Source organism: Diabrotica virgifera, chromosome 4, assembly GCF_917563875.1.
Source record: "Diabrotica virgifera virgifera chromosome 4, PGI_DIABVI_V3a".
In the NCBI taxonomy this organism is placed as follows: domain Eukaryota; kingdom Metazoa; phylum Arthropoda; class Insecta; order Coleoptera; family Chrysomelidae; genus Diabrotica; species Diabrotica virgifera.
Genome location: NC_065446.1, coordinates 220,835,301 through 220,855,991, shown reverse-complemented (window position 1 = coordinate 220,855,991; position 20,691 = coordinate 220,835,301). Strand labels below are relative to the sequence as shown.

Sequence of the window (20,691 nt, the reverse complement as noted above, 5' to 3'; positions counted from 1 at the left end):
TTTTATTAATGAAATATTCGCAACAAATTGCACTCGATCTCTAAAATCAATATAGAATTTTCAGAAATATAGAATATAATCATAGTCTAGAAATATTATCATTTCTACATTTTTTCCGGATAATCTAAGCTATTTTTTGCCAGGCCTGATAAGAAGAGTGTGCATTTATTATTAAAATCTAATGTGTTGCATTTTTATTTTTAAAGGAGCGAACATCTATGAAATTCTGTGAATTATCTACCTCCGCAAATCGTATAGACATCTGTTTCTGGGTGCATGCTTTCATGCTTTGTTAAATGATATACCTCCCTCTGTTTCAGCTACTTCTCAGCGCCCTGTAATCCTGTAAAACTCTTCATAGCCTTCGCCCTTCATAGATAAAATTTTAAAAGATGAAGTTAGTAGATGAAGTTAGTAGTGAAGATGAAATTTTAGTTAACTCTACTGATACCGAACACCCGTGGAATACCGACCCCATTCCGATATCAACCGATTGTAGATACAATACTCAAATAGGTACTCGCTCTGATACGATTGGTACGAAATAACGAAGTAATCAGCGTAATCAAAGTATGTAATCAAAGTAACGATTTGCCTCTCTGAATAGTAATCGTTACTTTCGGTATTCGTAAGTAACGAGTACTTTGTAACGAATAGTTACTTTTTCAACGTCACTACTATCACGATATGTTAATTACGTACGGTGAACCTCACTATGACAATAATATGGTTGTTAGACGTAATGATGAACACTATCCCGAACGACGATATCCTAATGCCCGAAATTTTAAAAAGGTTATTACAGACGGGTTGTGTATGTGTGTCTGTTACCTAAAGACTAGCGATAGAACACGAAGTAACCATAGAGTAAATGAAAAAGAGCGATTTTGAGCATAGTAAGTGATAAGTCAACAGTAAGTACCCGATATGTAGCTAGAATGTTTGGTATTGGTAAAAACATTGTTCATAAGATCACAGATGTAAAACAGATTTACGGCGGTCAGTTTTAACATTTATTGTAATAATAATTTTACATGTAAGTTAAAACAGTGTACAAATCTTAATTATTAGATATCTAATCAAAACAAATATTTTTCTCTATCACTGTTATCAGTATCAATACAAAATTATGCCTGATTATTATAACGATGGCTGATTCATGATAGTTTTTAACGTAGAATACTAAGGAGCGCAACGTTGCGGTTGTATTTGATTTTCTGTGGACAATAATCAAATGGATTATTCGATGTTCAGCAAGCGACCAAGTAACACGTATTTTTGGTACTCAATTATCGTACTAGTTAAATAGTAATTACAGAAACAAATTTAAAAGTAATTAAAGTAAAATCTACTAGTAAAAAGTGATTTGTATACGGAATGTTTTAATTGTGAGTAGACAAAATTTATTATTTGGGTCTATTTGGATTTGAATGTTTCAATAAATCACGACAATTATCTTTATATTATCCAATTCCATGAACGGATATCGCAGCTAAAACTGTAAAACAGTAGCGATGTTAGATTTTAAATAAATTTAAAAGATGTCATGCTCAAGTTAACCGCAACAAATTGCATCATATTCAAAAGCAGTTAGCCAACCACGCAATATATTAACCCCAGACAGAGAACAAGCTATTATATTTAACACTCTAGAGAATTGTACAATTAATGACTATCTTGAAAGATTGAGTCAGCATATAGAACCAAGAAATATAATTTTCGCATCCCGTATATCCAACGGTAGAATATGCATATATCTATCATCTAAAAACTTAGTAGATACATTCATAGCAGAAACAAAGAAGATAAAAGTAAATGGAAATATACTAGAAGCAAGAAGATTAATAACTCCATCAGTCCGCTTAATTCTGTAAGGTGTATGTCCAAGTATACCTTCTAACTTAATTAAAAACGAAATAATAAAACTAGGTCTAAATCCTCTCTCAAATATATCATACCTACGAATAGGAGCAACCAATCCTGCTTTCAGTCATATTCTAAGCTTCCGACGACAAATTTTCATTTCACCTTTGCCAGACAACCATGTATTACCTGAATCTTTTATCATCGAATTAGAACAAACATCGTACCGCATATTTATAGCCCAAAACGAAACATGTTTCAAATGCAAATTAACTGGACACCAGACAGCTAATTGTCCAAGTATTTCCCCTTATAACCATCCTTACAATGATAATGCAGTGCAAACAGAGATAAGACAAAATTCATCAATAAATCATACTCAACCAGATAATTTACAAAATACTCCGACAATTTCAAATACCACTCCCTCCACACTTACTAAGCCTTCTCAAACCACATCACAAACGGTAGTCATCCCACATTTATCAATAAACCCATCCCAACAACTTTCACTACAAAACAAACACACACATGTGACCACTTCTTCAGTTAACACTACAATCGCAACACCTACATCGTTTGAGTCATCCTCTAATACCCAAACACAAAAATCAACCTCACCTGAAACAAGCCAACACTTACCTGCAAATAAAAATACACACACGAATACTCACGAACCCCAGATAACCTCGAACAAAGCAACAGGAAAAAGAACCTTAGAAGATGCAATCTCACCACCCACCGAAGACAACTTCGAAAAACCTAAACTTCAATTAAAGAAAAAACCAAAACTGATGACAAAAACATAACAGATGAGACATCAAATATTCAAACATTACTAGAACCAGTTAGAGAATATGTAGAAAGCAAAATGCATTTACTGAGCTTCGATCAAGTAGTGGATCTATTCAAAAATATAAAAGGAGCAAAAGACATAATCAGCGTAACAAAATTATATTCAGAAGACTCTCATGCACTTATGAAGTTTCTATCGGACTTACATCCATATTATACCGACAAAAGAATGAAAACCAAAAGCACCAAATTAATAGGAAAACTTGTCAAACACATAGGTTTACGCGATGTAATAAAAACTCTGACAACATTGTCGGGAGAAGATTCCGACTCATCTGTAAATTTCTTTAAAGACTAGCCCATTTAGCATCCTTCAGCCAAGACTCCACTCTTATTAAAGAGGCTTCTTCCGATGACCCGAAGTCAGAAATAAAAGATAAAGTGTTAAGTGCGTAGAAAATTAGTGGAGTGCATCGCAAACATAAACACCTATTTACGCGAACTGTGCCGCCTATGTGTGAAAACTGTGAAACATCACTCTTCGTGAAGCATATATTAACTTAGTGCAAAACATATGAAGCAACAAGAAAATGAACGCTATCCCAAAGAATATAAAGGAAGCCTTAGGATTCAACACGAACGTTAAAAACACAATAAGTTTTATCAAAGACTCTGAACTGTATCAATTATTGTAATCTTTACTAACTTTGCCTTTGTTATATTTTCTAGATCGCTAATAACCCTGGTGGTTACAGCGTAAATAAATAAAAAAAAAATCAAATGGACTAAAATTAATATATTTATTTTGAAAACGTTTGACTTTACAAAAAATAAATTGTTATAAGACTTTGTTTTTATAAATTAATGGTCCACTCAGCCCATACCTTTAAGGAACGCACTATTTTCTGGGACACCCTGTATAAATACCTGATAAAGAAAATTAAATAGGTACTTGAAATAATGTAGAGCAAAAAATTAACAAGAACATTATTTTGTACAGCAGTAAACACATACATACTTTGTATTTTGTACACAGTTAATAAGAATTGCTAAAGCAATTCTTTTTAAAGAAAATTATAACAAACAAGAGTATAACAACAATAAAATTAAAGAAGAAACGGACAAATATGAAGCATACAATACAATGTTGTTCTGAAGCTATTTCCTTGTGGCATTTTTATGATTAATTATTTAGTGGGAAATAAGCCACAATTAAATTGAAAAAATAATTTTATTAACGTTTCGAAGCCCAAATCGGGTTTCGTTGTCAAAATACAAAATACTATTAAAATAAACAAAAATGTTGTTGCTGAGTAAAAAAATTTTTCTAATAATTTATTTAATGACTCATTTACATTGGCAATTCAGACGTATATTATTCATTTTAAAGTAGAAGACTTTAAAATGATATCGCCAATATTTATGAGTTGCATTCCTGGGACGACTTTACTAAAAGATAGTTCATTCGATTACACGAAATCAATCCCAACTCAAGAATATCCGTCACAAAAAAATCATAGCATGTGATCTGTCTTTAAAAAGACAAACAAATGCAACGATGACGGTAAAATTCTCGCATTGGAGATTCCATAGTAAATCACGAGGGAAAACCAGGAAAAACCTCGTGATACTATCCCGACATCGTAAGTATTTGGTCTTACATTTAATTTACTTTCAAAAAACTAATACCAAATTCTGACTTTAATATGTTTAAATTATAAATAATATTATTAATACATAGATCTACTATAAGTAATACTAAAATATAAAATTTGTACTAACTCGATATGTTATTGACTTACTAATCGTGGTATTTTCTTTCGATTTACTTCCCCTTTCAGTATGGGTAACCACATCCTACTGCATTCTACCGAGGAATTTGCGACACAATTGGTTTCATTTAGCATAATTAGAGCCGCTTCTTTGATTTTTCTCTTTTTACTATCTGATTCTTTCAGGACTATACTTGAATCTCTCCACTGAACTCTATGTTCATTATCCCATGCCTGTTGACATATTTGAGATCTATCAAATTCTCTATTTTTAATATAAGACTGATGTTCACTTATTCTAACGTTTAATGGTCTTGATGTTTCACCTAAATAAAATTGTTCGCATTCACAAGGTATTTTATAAATGCAATTCTTTGTTCTTTCTTGTTCATTGTTAGGTTTAGTTTTAGATAGAATTGATCCCAATGTGTTTGTTGTTTTAAATGTTGTTGAATTGTTGAATTTATTTCCTATTGTTTTAAGTTTCTCGGATAGTCCTTTTATATATGGTATTGATATTTTCCTCGCATTATTTCTTGTGAATGTTGTAGGATCCCGTTCTAAGTTGTTCTGTTCCATTCGATCCAATCTTGACAATTCCTTATTTATAAACGATAAAGGATAATCACTTTTTAATAAAACAGATGTTAACAATTGTTTTTCTTCTAAAAATAAATTTTCGTTAGAACAAGTAATTTTGGCTCTATTATATAAGGATTTAATGATTCCCTTTTTAACGTTGATGTTGTGATTTGATTTGTAATTGAGATATCTGTTGGTGTGTGTTGGTTTTCTATACACTTGAGTCTCATATCCAGTATCCTTCTTTGAGACTAAAACATCGAGGAAAGGTAAAGTGTTATTGTATTCCTTTTCCATTGTAAATTTTATTGTCTCTTCTTGATCGTTTATAATATCCAGGAATAAAATTATTTTTTCAATTTAATTGTGGCTTATTTCCCACTAAATAGTTAATCATACAAGAAATAATTATTAGGTAAATGTAAAAATATATTTAGGAAATAATGAAATTTATTAACCACGTTTCTTCCGAACCGTGTAAATTCCTTAAGAAAAAATTTATGTGCCATAAATTGATATCCACTCTTAATTAAGATGTATCTACAAGGTGATTTATTAACAATGTCCAATCTCTGAGTTGTAGATTCTAGACCTAAAAATATTAAGATTTAATCCAATTCACTTAAATAAAATGTGCTTCGTTAGTGAGTTACAGGGTGTTTTATTTAAAAATTTAATAACTGTTTTACCCAGTACTTTAAAACTATTTGACATCTCCTTGTCATACCTACTTTGCGGAAACTGTAGTTACCGTACACCCTACTAGATTATGATAAAGAAACGTTTCTGGCTACTACCAGAGGCGTGACAGGGGACAGTGAATGGTTTATCCTTCTCACATTCTACGCCACTGGCGGAATTGCTATGTTAGCACAATATTTCTATTTTCCAATGCTCTCTAGGTAAACATTATACCGTTTATTCGCATGGATAAAGTCATTAGTTTTCGAGATATTTGAAGTTGAAAATGCAATGGCACAGCTATTTTGATTAATGTACTTTGCCCCTTCATTTTTAACTTCAACTATCTTGAAACTAATGATTTTATCGGTAAGAATGAAGAGTATAATATTTACAATATAAAGTATTGGAGGATCAAAAAATTACAATAAAATAGTACTTCCGCCAGTGGCGTAGAATGTGGGAAGGGTCAAACATTCACTTCCCCCTGTCGTAGGTACTGTATACCCTACTAATTTATGTTAAATTAACGTTTATGGCTACTGCCAGAGGCGTACAGCGGAAAGTGAATGGTTGACCCTTTCCAAATTCTACACCACTGACGAAATTACTATTTTAGCAAAATTTTTCGATTTTCCAATACTTTCTATGTAAATAATATACTCTCTATTATATTATATATATATTAGTTTTCTAGATATTTGAAGTTAAAAATTATAAAGCGCAATACATAAATCAAAAGAGCTGTGCCGTTTCATTTTTAACTTCCAATATCTCGAAAACTAATGACTTTATCGTTACGAATAAAGAGTCTATTATTTGCCTAGAAAGTATTGTAGAAACGAAATTTTGTGCTAAAATAGCAATTTTGCCAGTGACATAGAATTTGAGAAGAATAAACCATTCACTGTCCCCTGCCGTACGTCCCCCTCTGGTAGTAGCCTGAAACATTTGTTTATCATAATTTAGTAGGGTGTACGGTAACTACACTTTCTGCAAAGTATCACAAGGTTATGTCAAACAGTTTTAAAGTACTGGGTAAAAATATTTATTAAATTTTTAAATAAAACACCCTGTAACTCAATAACGAGGCAAATTTTATTTAAGTGATTTGGCTTAAATCTTAATATTTTGAGGTCTAGAATCTACACCTAAAAAAATCACATTCTTAATGAATCACCCTGTATATATATAAATATATTAACTTACCTTTGTAGCTTGCATCAACTGGATCCAATGTCGTTCCCTAATAGCCGGATTTTGCAATTCCGTGACGGCCCTCAGAGAGGTTAACATATTTTTGATAGTCGCTTCCAGCTGAATATATACGTCCCAACCTTTGACCTCCTTATCCATCTGTCGAATTTCCTTACTGAATTTTTTGCATTCCATTTCCATACCTTCAACATCAATTTTTTTCCACGCCGTATCCTTCCACTCCTCGATGCAAGACATGACCACATTCACGTAGTCCCACATTTGTTTGATTTGTCGAATTTCCTTCCTTAAATTCGACAGAATTTGATAAAGTAACTATATTATACAGGGCAAACTATATTCAGACAAGAACTATTATTTTGTTTGTATTTTTCCATGCTTTAAATTTTGTTATAGGGGTGGTCACTTAAATGATATCTGATGATCAAATCGAATCTAAATAAATTTTTCGAAGCTTATTAGTGATTTGAATTAGAAAATATAACATATTTTTGTCTCTTTTACTATACTCTGTTCTTAAATCAGGAGGAATAATTCAAATGTGTTTTTAACCTCAGGCAACTGTTTGTAATTTTCCCAACCTCAGGCAAGTTTAGTCCACGGTTCTTAGACATTTACTACGGTTATCTACATCGACTAACCAATGAACATTGAGGGAGCGATTACGTCACGAGTATACTTTAATTCGAATCGTAATATGACTCTGGATCACGAGGACTTCGAGGAAGCAAAGCAGATAACCAACCTGTGCCACATGAAGGTCGTGGTAGAGAACCTATGGAAGGCAACCGGGCCAACGCAGTGTTTCAATTTCCAGGGATACCACCACGCCCAGAACGCGTGCCACAAAGACCCAAAGTGTGTTAAATGCGGCGAAGACCACCCTACAAAGCAGTGCAAACGTGCCAGAGAGGAAAAAGCAACATACGCCAACTGCAAAGGCAGCCATCCAGCCAGCTATCGAGGATGACCTAGGTGCCCAACATGGGGAAGACCACCACCAAGGAGGCCACAACAACAAGCGCAACAAAGACGACCGCAAGCAACCGGCGTTTCCTACGCCCAGGCCACGCAGAACACGCAGAACAACACAGCGATCCCAGACGAAGACAACCTAGTCAGAATGATCACCAACATAGTGACTAAGGTAGTCAAAGAAGTGATACTGGGCACCAGGGAGGCACAGAAGTAATGCTGGCAGACAGGAGATACTTGAGGATAGGCTCCTGGAATCCGGGCGGCATATCAGTGAACCAAAACATCCTAGACGAACTCGCCAACAAATACGAGATGGACATCATAGCAATACAGGAAACCAAGCTTACCAACAACTTTAACCTAAAGTTTCCTGGGTACGATGTATATAGATCCTAGTATATAGACCTAGATACCACACAAGAAGATCAGGAGGAATGGCCATCCTAGTCAAGAAGGGAATTAAACACACAAGATTCACGACTCCACCACTTGTAAACATGGAGGCAACAACAATAGAAGTGAAAATGAGGCAAGGTGCAGTCAGAATAACATCAGCCTACGTAAGACCGCAAGAGCCATTAATGGATGAAGACCTAGATGCGTTCCTAAACATCGCCGAATCAACAATAATAATAGGAGACCTAAATGCGAGATCCCCCAACTGGAATAATAGAGCTACGAACCGAAACGGAAGACTACTAAACAGCTATATAGAAAACAACGAAGATATAGTGGCAATGGGCCCAGAAGATCCAACACACTTCCCAGGAAATGGACTTCCCACCCACATAGACATCGTTGTTGCTAAAAACCTAGGACTTTAAGCGGACCTAATGACACTAGACGAAGGAACCACAAATCACAACCCCATTCTACTAGAACTAGGAACATGGGAGAAACAAACCAACCGAAAAGAATTAACAAGAAAATAAAGTGGACAAATTATAAAAGATTAGTTAGTGAAAGTATAAATATGGTGCCAATTATAAACGATCCAGAACAAATAGAAGAAAAAGTCCTCGAGCTAGAAAATATCATACAAGAAGCAATTAGAAACAGCACAACGGAAGAAGAAGTCGAGATCCATACGGGAAGGTTCAAAGACATACCACAAGAAGAAAAAGACCTTATAAGGGAAAAGAACAGAGCGAAGCAAATAGCCAGAAGAACGAGAAACAGAGTAGATAAAACCTGGGCAAATACATTAAACAGAGAGGTGAAGACGGCTCTTCGACAACACCGTAGCGAAAAATGGGACAACTATGTATAAGAGATGGAAGAACTAGATTCAAACATGAAAAACGTCTGGGAGCTCCAGAAAATGTTAAGAAGAGACAGAAAACCCATCCCCCCATTACATGGAGAAAACGGCATGGTATACTCCATAGAAGAAAAAGCTGAGGCGATGAGGTCCAATGTAAGTATAAATACTAAATATAAATAGTAAAAAGAGAAAAATCAAAGAAGCGGCTCTAATTATGCTAAATGAAACCAATTGTGTCGCAAATTCCTCGGTAGAATGCAGTAGGATGTGGTTACCCATACTAAAGGAGGAAGTCAATAGAAAGAAAATACCACAATTAGTAAATCAGTAACATATCGAGTTAGTACATATTTAGTATTTTAGTATTATTTAAAATTTAAAATATCAAGTCAGAATTTGGTATTAGTTTTGAGAGTAAACTAAATGTAAACCCAAATACTTGCGATGTCGGGATAGTATCACGAGGTTTTTCCTGGTTTTCCCTCGTGATTTACTATGGAATCTCTAACGCGAGAATTTCAGTACCACCGTTGCATTTGGTTGTCTTTTTAAAGACAGATCACATGCTATGATTTTTTGTGGCGGCTATTCTTGAGTTGGGATTGATTTCATGTAATCGAATGAACTATCTTTTAGTAAAGTCGTCCCAGGAACGCAACTCATCAATATTGGTAATATCATTATTAAAGTCGTCTACTTTAAAATGTATAATACGTGTCTGAATTGCCGATATAAATGAGTCAGATTAAATAAATTATTAGAAGAATTTTTTACTAAGCAACAACATTTTTGTTTATTTAATATTATTTTGTATTTTGACAACGACATCCGACTTGGGCGTCGAAACGTTAATAAAATCATTTTTAGGTAAAATTGTGGCTTATTTCCCATTTGAATATACTTGATTATAAGAATTATATAAGAATACAACAGTCAGATAAAAAGAGACAATAGAATATCACACGACTTCATGACAACAAAAAGACTAAAAGGGTACGAACATGCTAAAGATACATGGATGTGCGCGATGTAGGTCGCGACCGCGGTCGCTGCATCGATGTAAAAACAAACCTTCGTTTTCTTTAGTCCATTCTTTCACGGTTTTTGCTCTAAATTTTAAAGAACCGCCTGGATTGACATAAAATTTGGCATACGTATAGCTTACATATCAAAGAAAAAAAGTGATATTGTGCCGATGTGTGCTTATGTCCTGGGGGTTACTTTCACCCCCTCTTGTGGGTAAAAAAATATATGTCCAAAATAAGTCCGGAAATGGATAAACTGACTAATTTTAAGTAACTTTTGTTCTATAGAGCTTTTTCGCCAAGTCAACACTTCTCGAGTTATTTGCGAGTGAATATGTTCATTTTTCAACAAAATAACCACATTTTTAGGCGGTTTTTCGCAAATAACTCAAAAAGTAAGTATTTTGTGGAAAAAAACGTTCTTAGAAAAAATATAGTCTATAAAAAAGTAAAAAAATGGTGTACGGGTTAGGTCTCTGGATCTCGTAGAACCAGAGTTATAGCCAATGAAAAATAGATTCATATTCAACAAGTTTCAAATAGAATAATTCGACGTGAAATATCCAAAAAATTAAGCACTTTTTGGGAAAAACCCATTATAACTTTTTTAAATGTTTAGAAAAAGCTTTATTCCTGTTTTTACAAAAAGTTTCTAGCATTAAATGTAAGCAAGTTAAGCTCAAAATAAAGTTGGTCCCTTTTGTTTTTGCAAAAAAAAATCGGGAAGACCACCCCCTAATTAGCAACTTAAATGAAATTAATCGTTACCGCTCCACAAATTATTTTACTTATGTTGTGTTTATGTGATCTGTAAGTTTCATCGATTTAAAGTGCTTATTTTTGAAAAAATTTGGTTTTAAAGTAAAATTTTTAAAAATTTAAATTTTGAAAAATATGCTTTTTTTCAAAATAACTTAAAAATTGTGAGAGATACCAAAAATCTCAAAAAACAAAAAAAGTCAGATTTGCTTATCTGAATATCATGTATTTTTTTGTTTTTCGGTTAGACAAAAATTGATTGAGATTTGGTGTTTCTAAATTTGCATACATTCGTGATCAGTGACTCGTTCAACCCCTTTTAACTACAGCCCTTTAAATAATAAGGACTTTGAACCTATGAAACTTACAGATCATATAAACAATATATACACGAGTCAAGAAACTTGTGAAGTCGTAACGATTAAGTTCATTTAAGATACTAATTAGGGGGTGATTTTCTCGATTTTTTTACCAAAACCAAAAGGGATTAACTTTATTTTGAGCGTAACTTGTTTAATTTGGATGCTAGAATTTTTTTTATAAAACAAAAATTAAGCTTTGTTTTAAACACTTTAAATAAGCTGTAATGAGTTTTCCCCGAAATGTGCTTCATTTTTGGTTAATTTCACGTTAAAATATTCCATTTGGAATTTGACGAATATGAACCTATTTTTCATTAGCTATAACTCTGCTTCTACTAGGTGTATAGAGGTGATATTTACACCATTTTTTTTTTAATTTTTTACAGGCTATATTTTTGCTAAGAATATTTTTTCGACAAAATACTTACTATTTGAGTTATTTGCGAAAAACCGTCTAAAAGCGTGTTTATTTTGTTGAAAAAATGAACATATTCACTGCAAAATAACTCGAAAAATATTGACTTAGTGAAAAAACTCTATAGAACAAAAGTTACTTAAAATTAGCCAGTTTATCCATTTCCTGACTTTCTTTGGACGAATATTTTTTCACTCCCAAGAGGGGGTGAAAACGACCCCCAAGGCAAAAGCACATATCGGCACAATATCACTTTTTTCTTTGACTTGTTAGCTACGTGTATGCCAAATTTCATGTCAATCTAAGCGGTTCTTTAAAATTTAGAGGTTTTACAATATTTTACCGTAAAAGAAGGGACTACTTATGAGATCGCACATACCAAGGATGTGTCACCCGTTCACCTTCGCGACCTTTCATCGCGGTTTACAGTTTAATTCGCCATTTAGTGTATGTAATAATTTCGACTTCTTTCGCTGTTAGCATAAGTGTGTCAAGGACAGATCACCTAACTCTATATAGCATATTATTATAAAGTATTGTACAAAAGAATACTCTCCTATGCCGAACGAATAGTGGAAGGATATCAGTGTACAGCTTCCAGTATAATAAATCAATGGACCAAATCTTTACAATGAAACAGATTTTTAAAAACCCTCTGGAGTTCGAAGTCGACACCCTCAACATATTCGTGGATTACAAAGCCGCATACGACTCAGTTAATGGATATCAACTTTTCCTGTTTATGATAGAATTCCAGATACCGCTTCATCTTATTCAACTAACTGAACTTACACTCAAAAGAACATGGAGCATGGTCGGAATTCAGAACGATCTTTTAGAATCCTTTAATTTATAAAATAAACTAAGACAGGGTGATGAACTAACGTGTCTTTTACTTAAGCTTGCTTTAGAAAAGGTAATTCAAGAGTCCCAGATTAACACAAATAGCACTATCTTTTATAAATCTGTACAAATTATTATATATGCAGCTGACATCGATATCATAGCTAGGTCCACAGAGTCTCTAACCAATGTATTTCGTTCATTAAGGGCATCTGCACAGACAATGGATAGATGCCGAAGAGACCAAATATATTGCTTGCACTAGGTCAAGCAACCAGACAACAAGAAAAATAATAATTAACGATTTAGAACTGGAAGGTGTGGACATTTTCATGTACTAAACCTTGCTCTTGACTAAAAATAGTCCAGTGAATAAATTAAAAGTGATTGCCAATAAGTGGTGTTACTGGCTAGAAAAGAAAGATTGTCTCAGAGCTACCCATAAAATTAAAGTGACCATATAAAACACTAATAAGTGTGCTTAGAGAAAAAGTAGTCACTTACATAGAAGGACCAAGTATTGTTCGAACGTTTCGAGCAAAAAATCCTCTGAAGAATATATAGAGGAATAAAAGAATAAGCTTTGTGCACAGACGTTGCAATTTTTTGTTCGATGAATGAATGGAGTAGCAAAAAAAAAGATCAAATTAAGAATAAATTTATTAAATGATGCCTAAGTATTACACGAATTGACCTAAGGATTAAAAAACAGATTTAGATAGTTACTGCACATGCAAAGCTGAAATTACAATGAAATAGTACGAAGAAACATTAAACTTCAAAAGTTTGTTAAAGTAGTTAAAGAGGAAGTCCAAAGCAGATCTGGTGGAAGACGGGTCTACAGTAAGATATTTGTTTGACGATAATTAATATTAGCTTTCCAAGATGAAAACAGAAATATATTTAGGAGAACCCAGTGCATAAGGATATAGGAATGAGATAATAATGACAACCAGTAATAAATCTCGATAAAAAAGGGGCAGAGCTTTGAATTTCAATATTTTTCTTCAAATTATCTGTGCTCTGTAATTTTATTTAATTTCTGTTGTACGCAAAATTTTTCATTATGTGGTGGTTTGCAAACTTGAATTTTTCCTCTTAAGCTACTTTTTACAAATAAGTGTTTTTTTTTATTTGTTTGTATTGGACGAACTGATCGAATATATAGAAGCTACGCAAAATGTTTTTAATATTAAGTAAGCATGTTGTTCTGAAGCTATTTCCTTGTGGCATTTTTATAATGAAGTATTTTCAATGGGAAATAAGCCACAATTTTACTAAAAAAATGAATTTATTAACGTTTCAACGTCCAAGTCGGGTGTCGTTGTCAAAATACAAAATAATACTAAATAAAAAAAATGTTTTTGATTAGTAAAAAATTCTTCTAATAATTTATTTAGTCTGACTCATTTATATCGGCAATTCAGGCATGTATTATACATTTTAAAGTAGAAGACTTTAAAATGATATTGCCAATATTAATGAGTTGCGTTCCTGGGACGACTTTACTAAAAGATAGTTCATTCGATTACATGAAATCAACCCCAACTCAAGAATATCCGCCACAAAAAATCGTAGCATGTGATCTGTCTTTCAAAAAAAAAGACAACCAAATGCAACGATGGCAATAAAATTCTCGCGCTAGAGATTTCATAGTAAATCACGAGGGAAAACCAGGAAAAAACCTCGTGATACTATCCCGACATCGTAAGTATTTGGGCTCAGATTTAGTTTACTCTCAAAACTAATACCAAATTCTTACTTTAATGTATATATGCTATTTTATATTATAAATAATATTAATAACGCATAGATATTATATAAATAATACTAAAATATAAAATATGTACTAACTCGATATGTTAATGACTTACTAATCGTGGCATTTTCTTTCTATTGACTTCTTCTTTTAGTATGGGTAACCACATCCTACTGCATTCTACCGAGGAATTTGAGACACAATTGTTTCCATTTAGCATTGATTTTTCTCTTTTTACTATCTGTTTCTTTTTTGAATCTCTCCACTGAACTCTTTCATTATCCCATGCATGTTAACATATTTGAGATCTATCAAATTCTCTATTTTTAACATAAGACTGATGTTCACTTATTTTAACGTCTAATGGTCTTGATGTTTCACCTAAATAAAATTGTTCGCATTCACAAGGTATTTTATAAATATAATTCTTTGTTCTTTCTTGTTCATTGTTAGGTTTAGTTTTAGATAGAATAGACCTCAATGTGTTTGTTGTTTTGAATGTTGTTGAAATGTTGAATTTATTTCCTATTGTTTTAAGTTTTTCGGATAGTCCTTTTATATAATATATGGTATTGATATTTTCCTCGTATTATTTCTTGTCGATGTTATAGGATCCCGTTCTACGTTGTTCTGTTCCATTCGATCCAATCTTGACAATTCCTTATTTATAAACGATAAAGGATAATCATTTTTTAATAAAACAGATGTTAACAAATGTTTTTCTTCTAAAAATGAATTTTCGATAGAACAAGTAATTTTGGCTCTATCATATAAGGATTTAATGATTCCCTTTTTAACGTTGATGTTGTGATTTGCTTTGTAATTAAGATATCTGTTGGTGTGCGTTGGTTTCCTATACACTTGAATTTCATATCCAGTATCCTTCTTTGAGACTAAGACATCGAGGAAAGGCAGAGTGTTATTATATTCCTTTTCCATTTTAAATTTTGTTGTCTGTATAATAATATAATAACACTCTGCCTTTCCTCGATGTTTTAGTCTCAAAGAAGGATACTGGATATGAAACTCAAGTGTATAGGAAACCAACACCCACCAACAGATGTCTCAATTACAAATCAAATCACAACATTAACGATAAAAAAGGAATCATTAAATCCTTATATATAGAGCCAAAATTACTTGTTCTAACGAAAATTCATTTTTGGAAGAAAAACATTTGTTAACATCTGTTTTATTAAAAAATGATTATCCTTTATCGTTTATAAATAAGGAATTGTCAAGATTGGATCGAATGGAACAGAACAACGTAGAACGGGATCCTATAACATCCACAAGAATTAATACGAGGAAAATATCAATACCATATATAAAAGGACTATCCGAAAAACTTAAAACAATAGGAGATAAATTCAACATTTCAACAACATTCAAAACAACAAACACATTGAGATCTATTATATCTAAAACTAAACCTAACAATGAACAAGAAAGAACAAAGAATTATATTTATAAAATACAGTAAAACCTGTCATTAACGGCCACTAAAAATGAAAGAAATATTGGCCGATATAGAAAGGTGGCCGGTATTGGCAGTTTGTGTAGTCTACATATAATTGGTTTGGGGAATTTTTAAACTAGCCGTTAGTACAGGTTGCCGGTTTTGGCAGGTGGCCGGTAACACAGGTTTTACTGTACCTTGTGAATGCGAACAAATTTATTTAGGTGAAACATCAAGACCATTAGACGTTAGAATAAGTGAACATCAATCTTATATTAAAAATAGAGAATTTGATAGATCTCAAATATGTCAACATGCATGGGATAATGAACATAGACTTCAGTGGAGAGATTCAAGTATAGTCCTAAAAGAAACAGATAGTAAAAAGAGAGAAATCAAAGAAGCGGCTCTAATTATGCTAAATGAAACCAATTGTGTCGCAAATTCCTCGGTAGAGTGCAGTAGAATGTGGTTACCCATACTAAAAGAGGAAGTCCATAGAAAGAAAATACCACGATTAGTAAGTCATTAACATATCGAGTTAGTACATATTTTATATTTTATTATTATTTATATAATATCTATGTATTATTAATATTATTTATAATTTAAAATAGCATATATGCATTAAAGTCGGAATTTGGTATTAGTTTTGAGAGTAAACTAAATGTAAGCCCAAATACTTACGATGTAGGGATAGTATCACGAGGTTTTTTCCTGGTTTTCCCTCGTGATTTACTATGGAATCTCTAGCGTGAGAATTTTAATGCCATCGTTGCATTTGGTTGTCTTTTTAAAGACAGATCACATGCTATGATTTTTGTGGCGGATATTCTTGAGTTGGGGTTGATTTCATGTAATCGATTGAACTATCTTTTAGTAAAGTCGTCCCAGGAACGCAACTCATCAATATTGGCAATATCATTTTAAAGTCTTCTACTTTAAAATATATAATACATGCCTGAATTTCCGATATAAATGAGTCAGATTAAATAAATTATTAGAAGAATTTTTTACTAAGCAACAACATTTTTGTTTATTTAGTATTATTTTGTATTTTTACAACGACACCCGACTTGGGCTTCGAAACGTTAATAAATTCATTTTTTTGGTAAAATTGTGGCTTATTTCTCATTGAAAATATTTCATTAATAAGCAGAAAAATAAAGCATTTCAGTTATAAATACAGTCGGAAAAATGAAAGATTACCCATGAACGGTCACATCAATCACTTATTTTGTATTTGCTGTCTCTTTCTATAACAAACGTTTGTTATTTATAGAAAAAGACAGCAAATACAAAATAAGTGATTGATGTGATCGTTCATGGGTAATCTTTTATTTTTCCGACTGTACATATTGTAAATATGTATTCATATCTAATATATGTATCGACAAAAGCTCCTTACCTTGCATGTTTAAGAGGTTTGAATTCTTGGAACGGCAGCTCAAATAAGTTCGCCTGATCCTGCAGCGTATCTCTCTCGTTTTCCAGACCACTCAGTTGTTTATTCATCTTATCCAACAAGTCGTAAACATTTTTACAATTCCATTTATAAAAGGATAACTTTTTGAAATGTTCTCGAAACATCGACTGTCTGATCTCAAACAGGTTGACTCTTCGTTTGATAGATACTACTTGTAGGGTTTGAAGTGGGGCAACATTTTGTTTGGTCACTGCGGCAACCTAAACAGAAATTGTATTTTTGGTGAACGATAGGTCGAACCCCAATTAAGAGTAAACAGTAGCGATCAACAGGTAGCAACAAAATATAACTTCGGGAGATAGTATCATAAACTTTGGCAACAGTGGTAATCTTTGACATTATCTAAGATTAATATTTTGACAATATCATATTCGCGCTAAATGGAAGTAATAGAAAACGATTTTATTATTAATAAATAGATATTTATAAAAATAAACCAAAATGGGTGAAAATTTTATGTTAAGATAGGTATTTAGAAAGGTATTTGCATAAAATATCTAATAATAAAACAATAATAAATAATCATTTTTTGTTTTGAAGCGAAACAAATTTCGATTTTCGCATAATTTTGGCACGGTTTTTAATGGACTTTTTATTGAAAGGTTTCACTATATTTTTCGTTTGATTTACTTTTTCCATTTTGTTAAACTATTGATAATATTTTTAGAATAAAAAATCTTCCTATAACCTTATATACTCGCATTAGAATTCGAAATATTTTTACGTAAAATATACTTACCTACCTACATATAACTAAAACTCACAATTAACAACAATCTATTCTTTCAAAGAGGCCAACAACTTATACAACAACAACAAATATATAATAAATTAACCATCAATAAACACTACTTTCCTATGAAACAACAAAAACGAATTCTTAAATTAACACACTAGTGCACTGAAGAGATATCGATAAAGATGACAGAACAGATTAGAGAAAATATGACGCAGGTTTGTCAAAATGACAGTGATAATTTCTCTATGTTGCCTAATTAGTTATTTAAATTAATTTAAAATAAAAATTTTAGTAGTTCCAAGATTACACAAAATCTGAGCATCGGATAAAAAAGTTTATTTGAAGGAAGTTTATTTTTTTTTTCTTCTTAATGGCGGTACAGGCTCCTTTTTTCAATATTTTATTTAGTTATAGAGTAATTTCCACGTACTAACATATTTCTGAAATTGGGCTCTGTACCGCCATTCTTTATTATATTACGAATATGTGTGCCAAATATCTCAACAAAATATTCAAAATTAGAGCCGCAATCTTGGAACGCGTTTGTTGCTACCTGTTGATCGCTACTGTAGCCTCTTAATAGGAAATAAACCTAAACTGTATTTAGAAATGATCGAGAGTGGTGATAATTTATTTTGTGTAATACTAGTTCATTATTGTGTTTTTATTGCTTAGTTACCATCTGGCAACACAAAGAAACACCCGCAGACTGGAAGTTGGGTTTACTGTGTCCGCTACACAAAAGGGGAGATATGATGGTGTGTTATAATTATAGAGCGTCACTCTACTCAATATGGCATATGAAGTTTTGTCCAACGCATTGTACAAAACACTCCTCCCCTCCTTCAAAACATATATACTGGGAGAATATCAGTGCAGTTTCCGCCCTAATAAATTAACAACGGACCAGATCTTTACAGTGAGGCTGTGAGGCAGATCCTTGAAAAATCCTAGAGTTCGGCGTCGACACCCACCACAAATTTGTGGACTTCAAAGTCGCATATGACTCAGTTAATAGAGGTAAACTTCAATTTGCTATGGTAGAATTTCAAATACCGCGTCATCTTGTCCAATTATATGTACAAACTTACACTCACAGGAGCAGAGAACATGGTAAAAATCCAAAACGGTTTCTGAAGACCCTTCCATTGCAAAAATTGACTAAGACAGGGTGATTGACTATCGTGTCTCTTATTTAACCTGGCATTAGAAGAAATAATTCGAGAGTTCTAAATTAATATGAATGGTACTATCTTTAACAAATCAATACAAATTGTTGGATACGCAGATGACATAAACATCATAGGTACGTCCACAGAATATCTGACTGAAGCATTTCGGTTATTAAGAGCATCTACACAGAGAATAGGACTAAATATAAATGTTCAACAGACCAAATTTATGTGTTGCACTAAGTCAAGCAACCCGACACCTACAATAATAATAATTGACGTCGTAGAACTGGAAAGTGTCGACACCTACATATAGCTAGGCTCACTGCTAACTAAAGATGACAATCTCAGTGAAGAAATTAAAGAAGAATAGTGCTCGCCAATAAGTGTTATTATGGCTTAAGAAGACATCATCGTCATCATAAGTGGCTCGACAATCCGTTGTGGACCTTGGCCTGCTCGCAAAGAAGTCGCCACTCCTGTCGATTCCTGGCAACTTCCTTCCATTCTCTGACCCTTAGAATCTTTAGGTCTTCTTCTATATCATCAATCCATCTTCTTCGTGGTTATCCTCTACTTCTTGTGCCCTCTTGTTTTGAAAATGTTAATCTCTTCACGTATTCGTGATCTGACATCCTAGCAATGTGTCCAGCCCATCTAAGTCTCTGCACTTTAACGAATTTCGCAATATCTGGATCGGTGTATAACTGATATAGTCAGTTAAGTCGACAAATGGCCTAAGAACTACCTACAAAAATTAATTTTACTGTATATAAAACACTATGGTTTATAAAACACTATGGACAAGGCAATGGTTTGTCTAACAAACCATTGCCTTACAGGTGGTGGCTGGTTCTCTACCGGTGCACATCCTGCCAGGGAGATAGTCCAAATGTACCGAAGGGGTAACGGGGCGATAGGTTCAGGGCCACTGGAGAGAGCTAGAAGTTTAGAAACGTAGCAGAGGGAATGGGCAGCCGAAGTCGGAAAGGCCGCCTGGACGAGATCACTGATCCCGGATGTAGTGAGGTGGTACGGATGTCGGCATCGGTGCGTCAACTACTACTTTACACAGTTTCTGACGGGGCATGGATCGTTTCGACAATAAACCGACCGTATGGGGAAGACTAGGGACGATCTATGTCCCTAGTGTGGTGTGGTGGATGACGCGCGTCGTGTTCGTATGCCCTGCGTATCGCGCGGGGCGTACCGAACTGCAGCTGGGCCTGGGATCTCCCCTAGGCGAGCCCCATGAGCTGATCGATAGAGCTATCGACAGCAAACGGGACTTTAAGCTGATCATTGCCTTCGTCACAAAGACAATAAAGCACAAAGAACAAAAAGAGAGGCGGCTGCAAGCGGGATGACCGCATTCTTAAAATGTGTTTGTGTTGTGATCGGGCAGCCAGCGGGGGTGGACCCTTTACAACCAAACCACGCTGACTGCCTAATTTTACCTACTTATTTTACTTTTTCATATTTTTAGTTATTTATTTTGTCGTATTTTATTTATTTGCCT

The 20,691-nt window shown here is 33.4% G+C and overlaps 1 protein-coding gene across 1 annotated transcript in view; it reads right to left on the bottom strand.

Annotated features, from left to right (window-relative positions):
* LOC114326404 (dynein beta chain, ciliary-like) overlaps positions 1-20,691 on the bottom strand; it is a 328,677-nt gene that overhangs the window by 221,714 nt on the left and 86,272 nt on the right. The window contains exons 8-9 of the mRNA XM_028274767.2: positions 17,184-17,461; positions 6,903-7,197 (exon numbers count right to left, since the gene is read on the bottom strand). Coding sequence (XP_028130568.2) covers positions 6,903-7,197; positions 17,184-17,461 — 573 coding nt within the window. The remainder of the gene's footprint in view (positions 1-6,902; positions 7,198-17,183; positions 17,462-20,691) is intronic.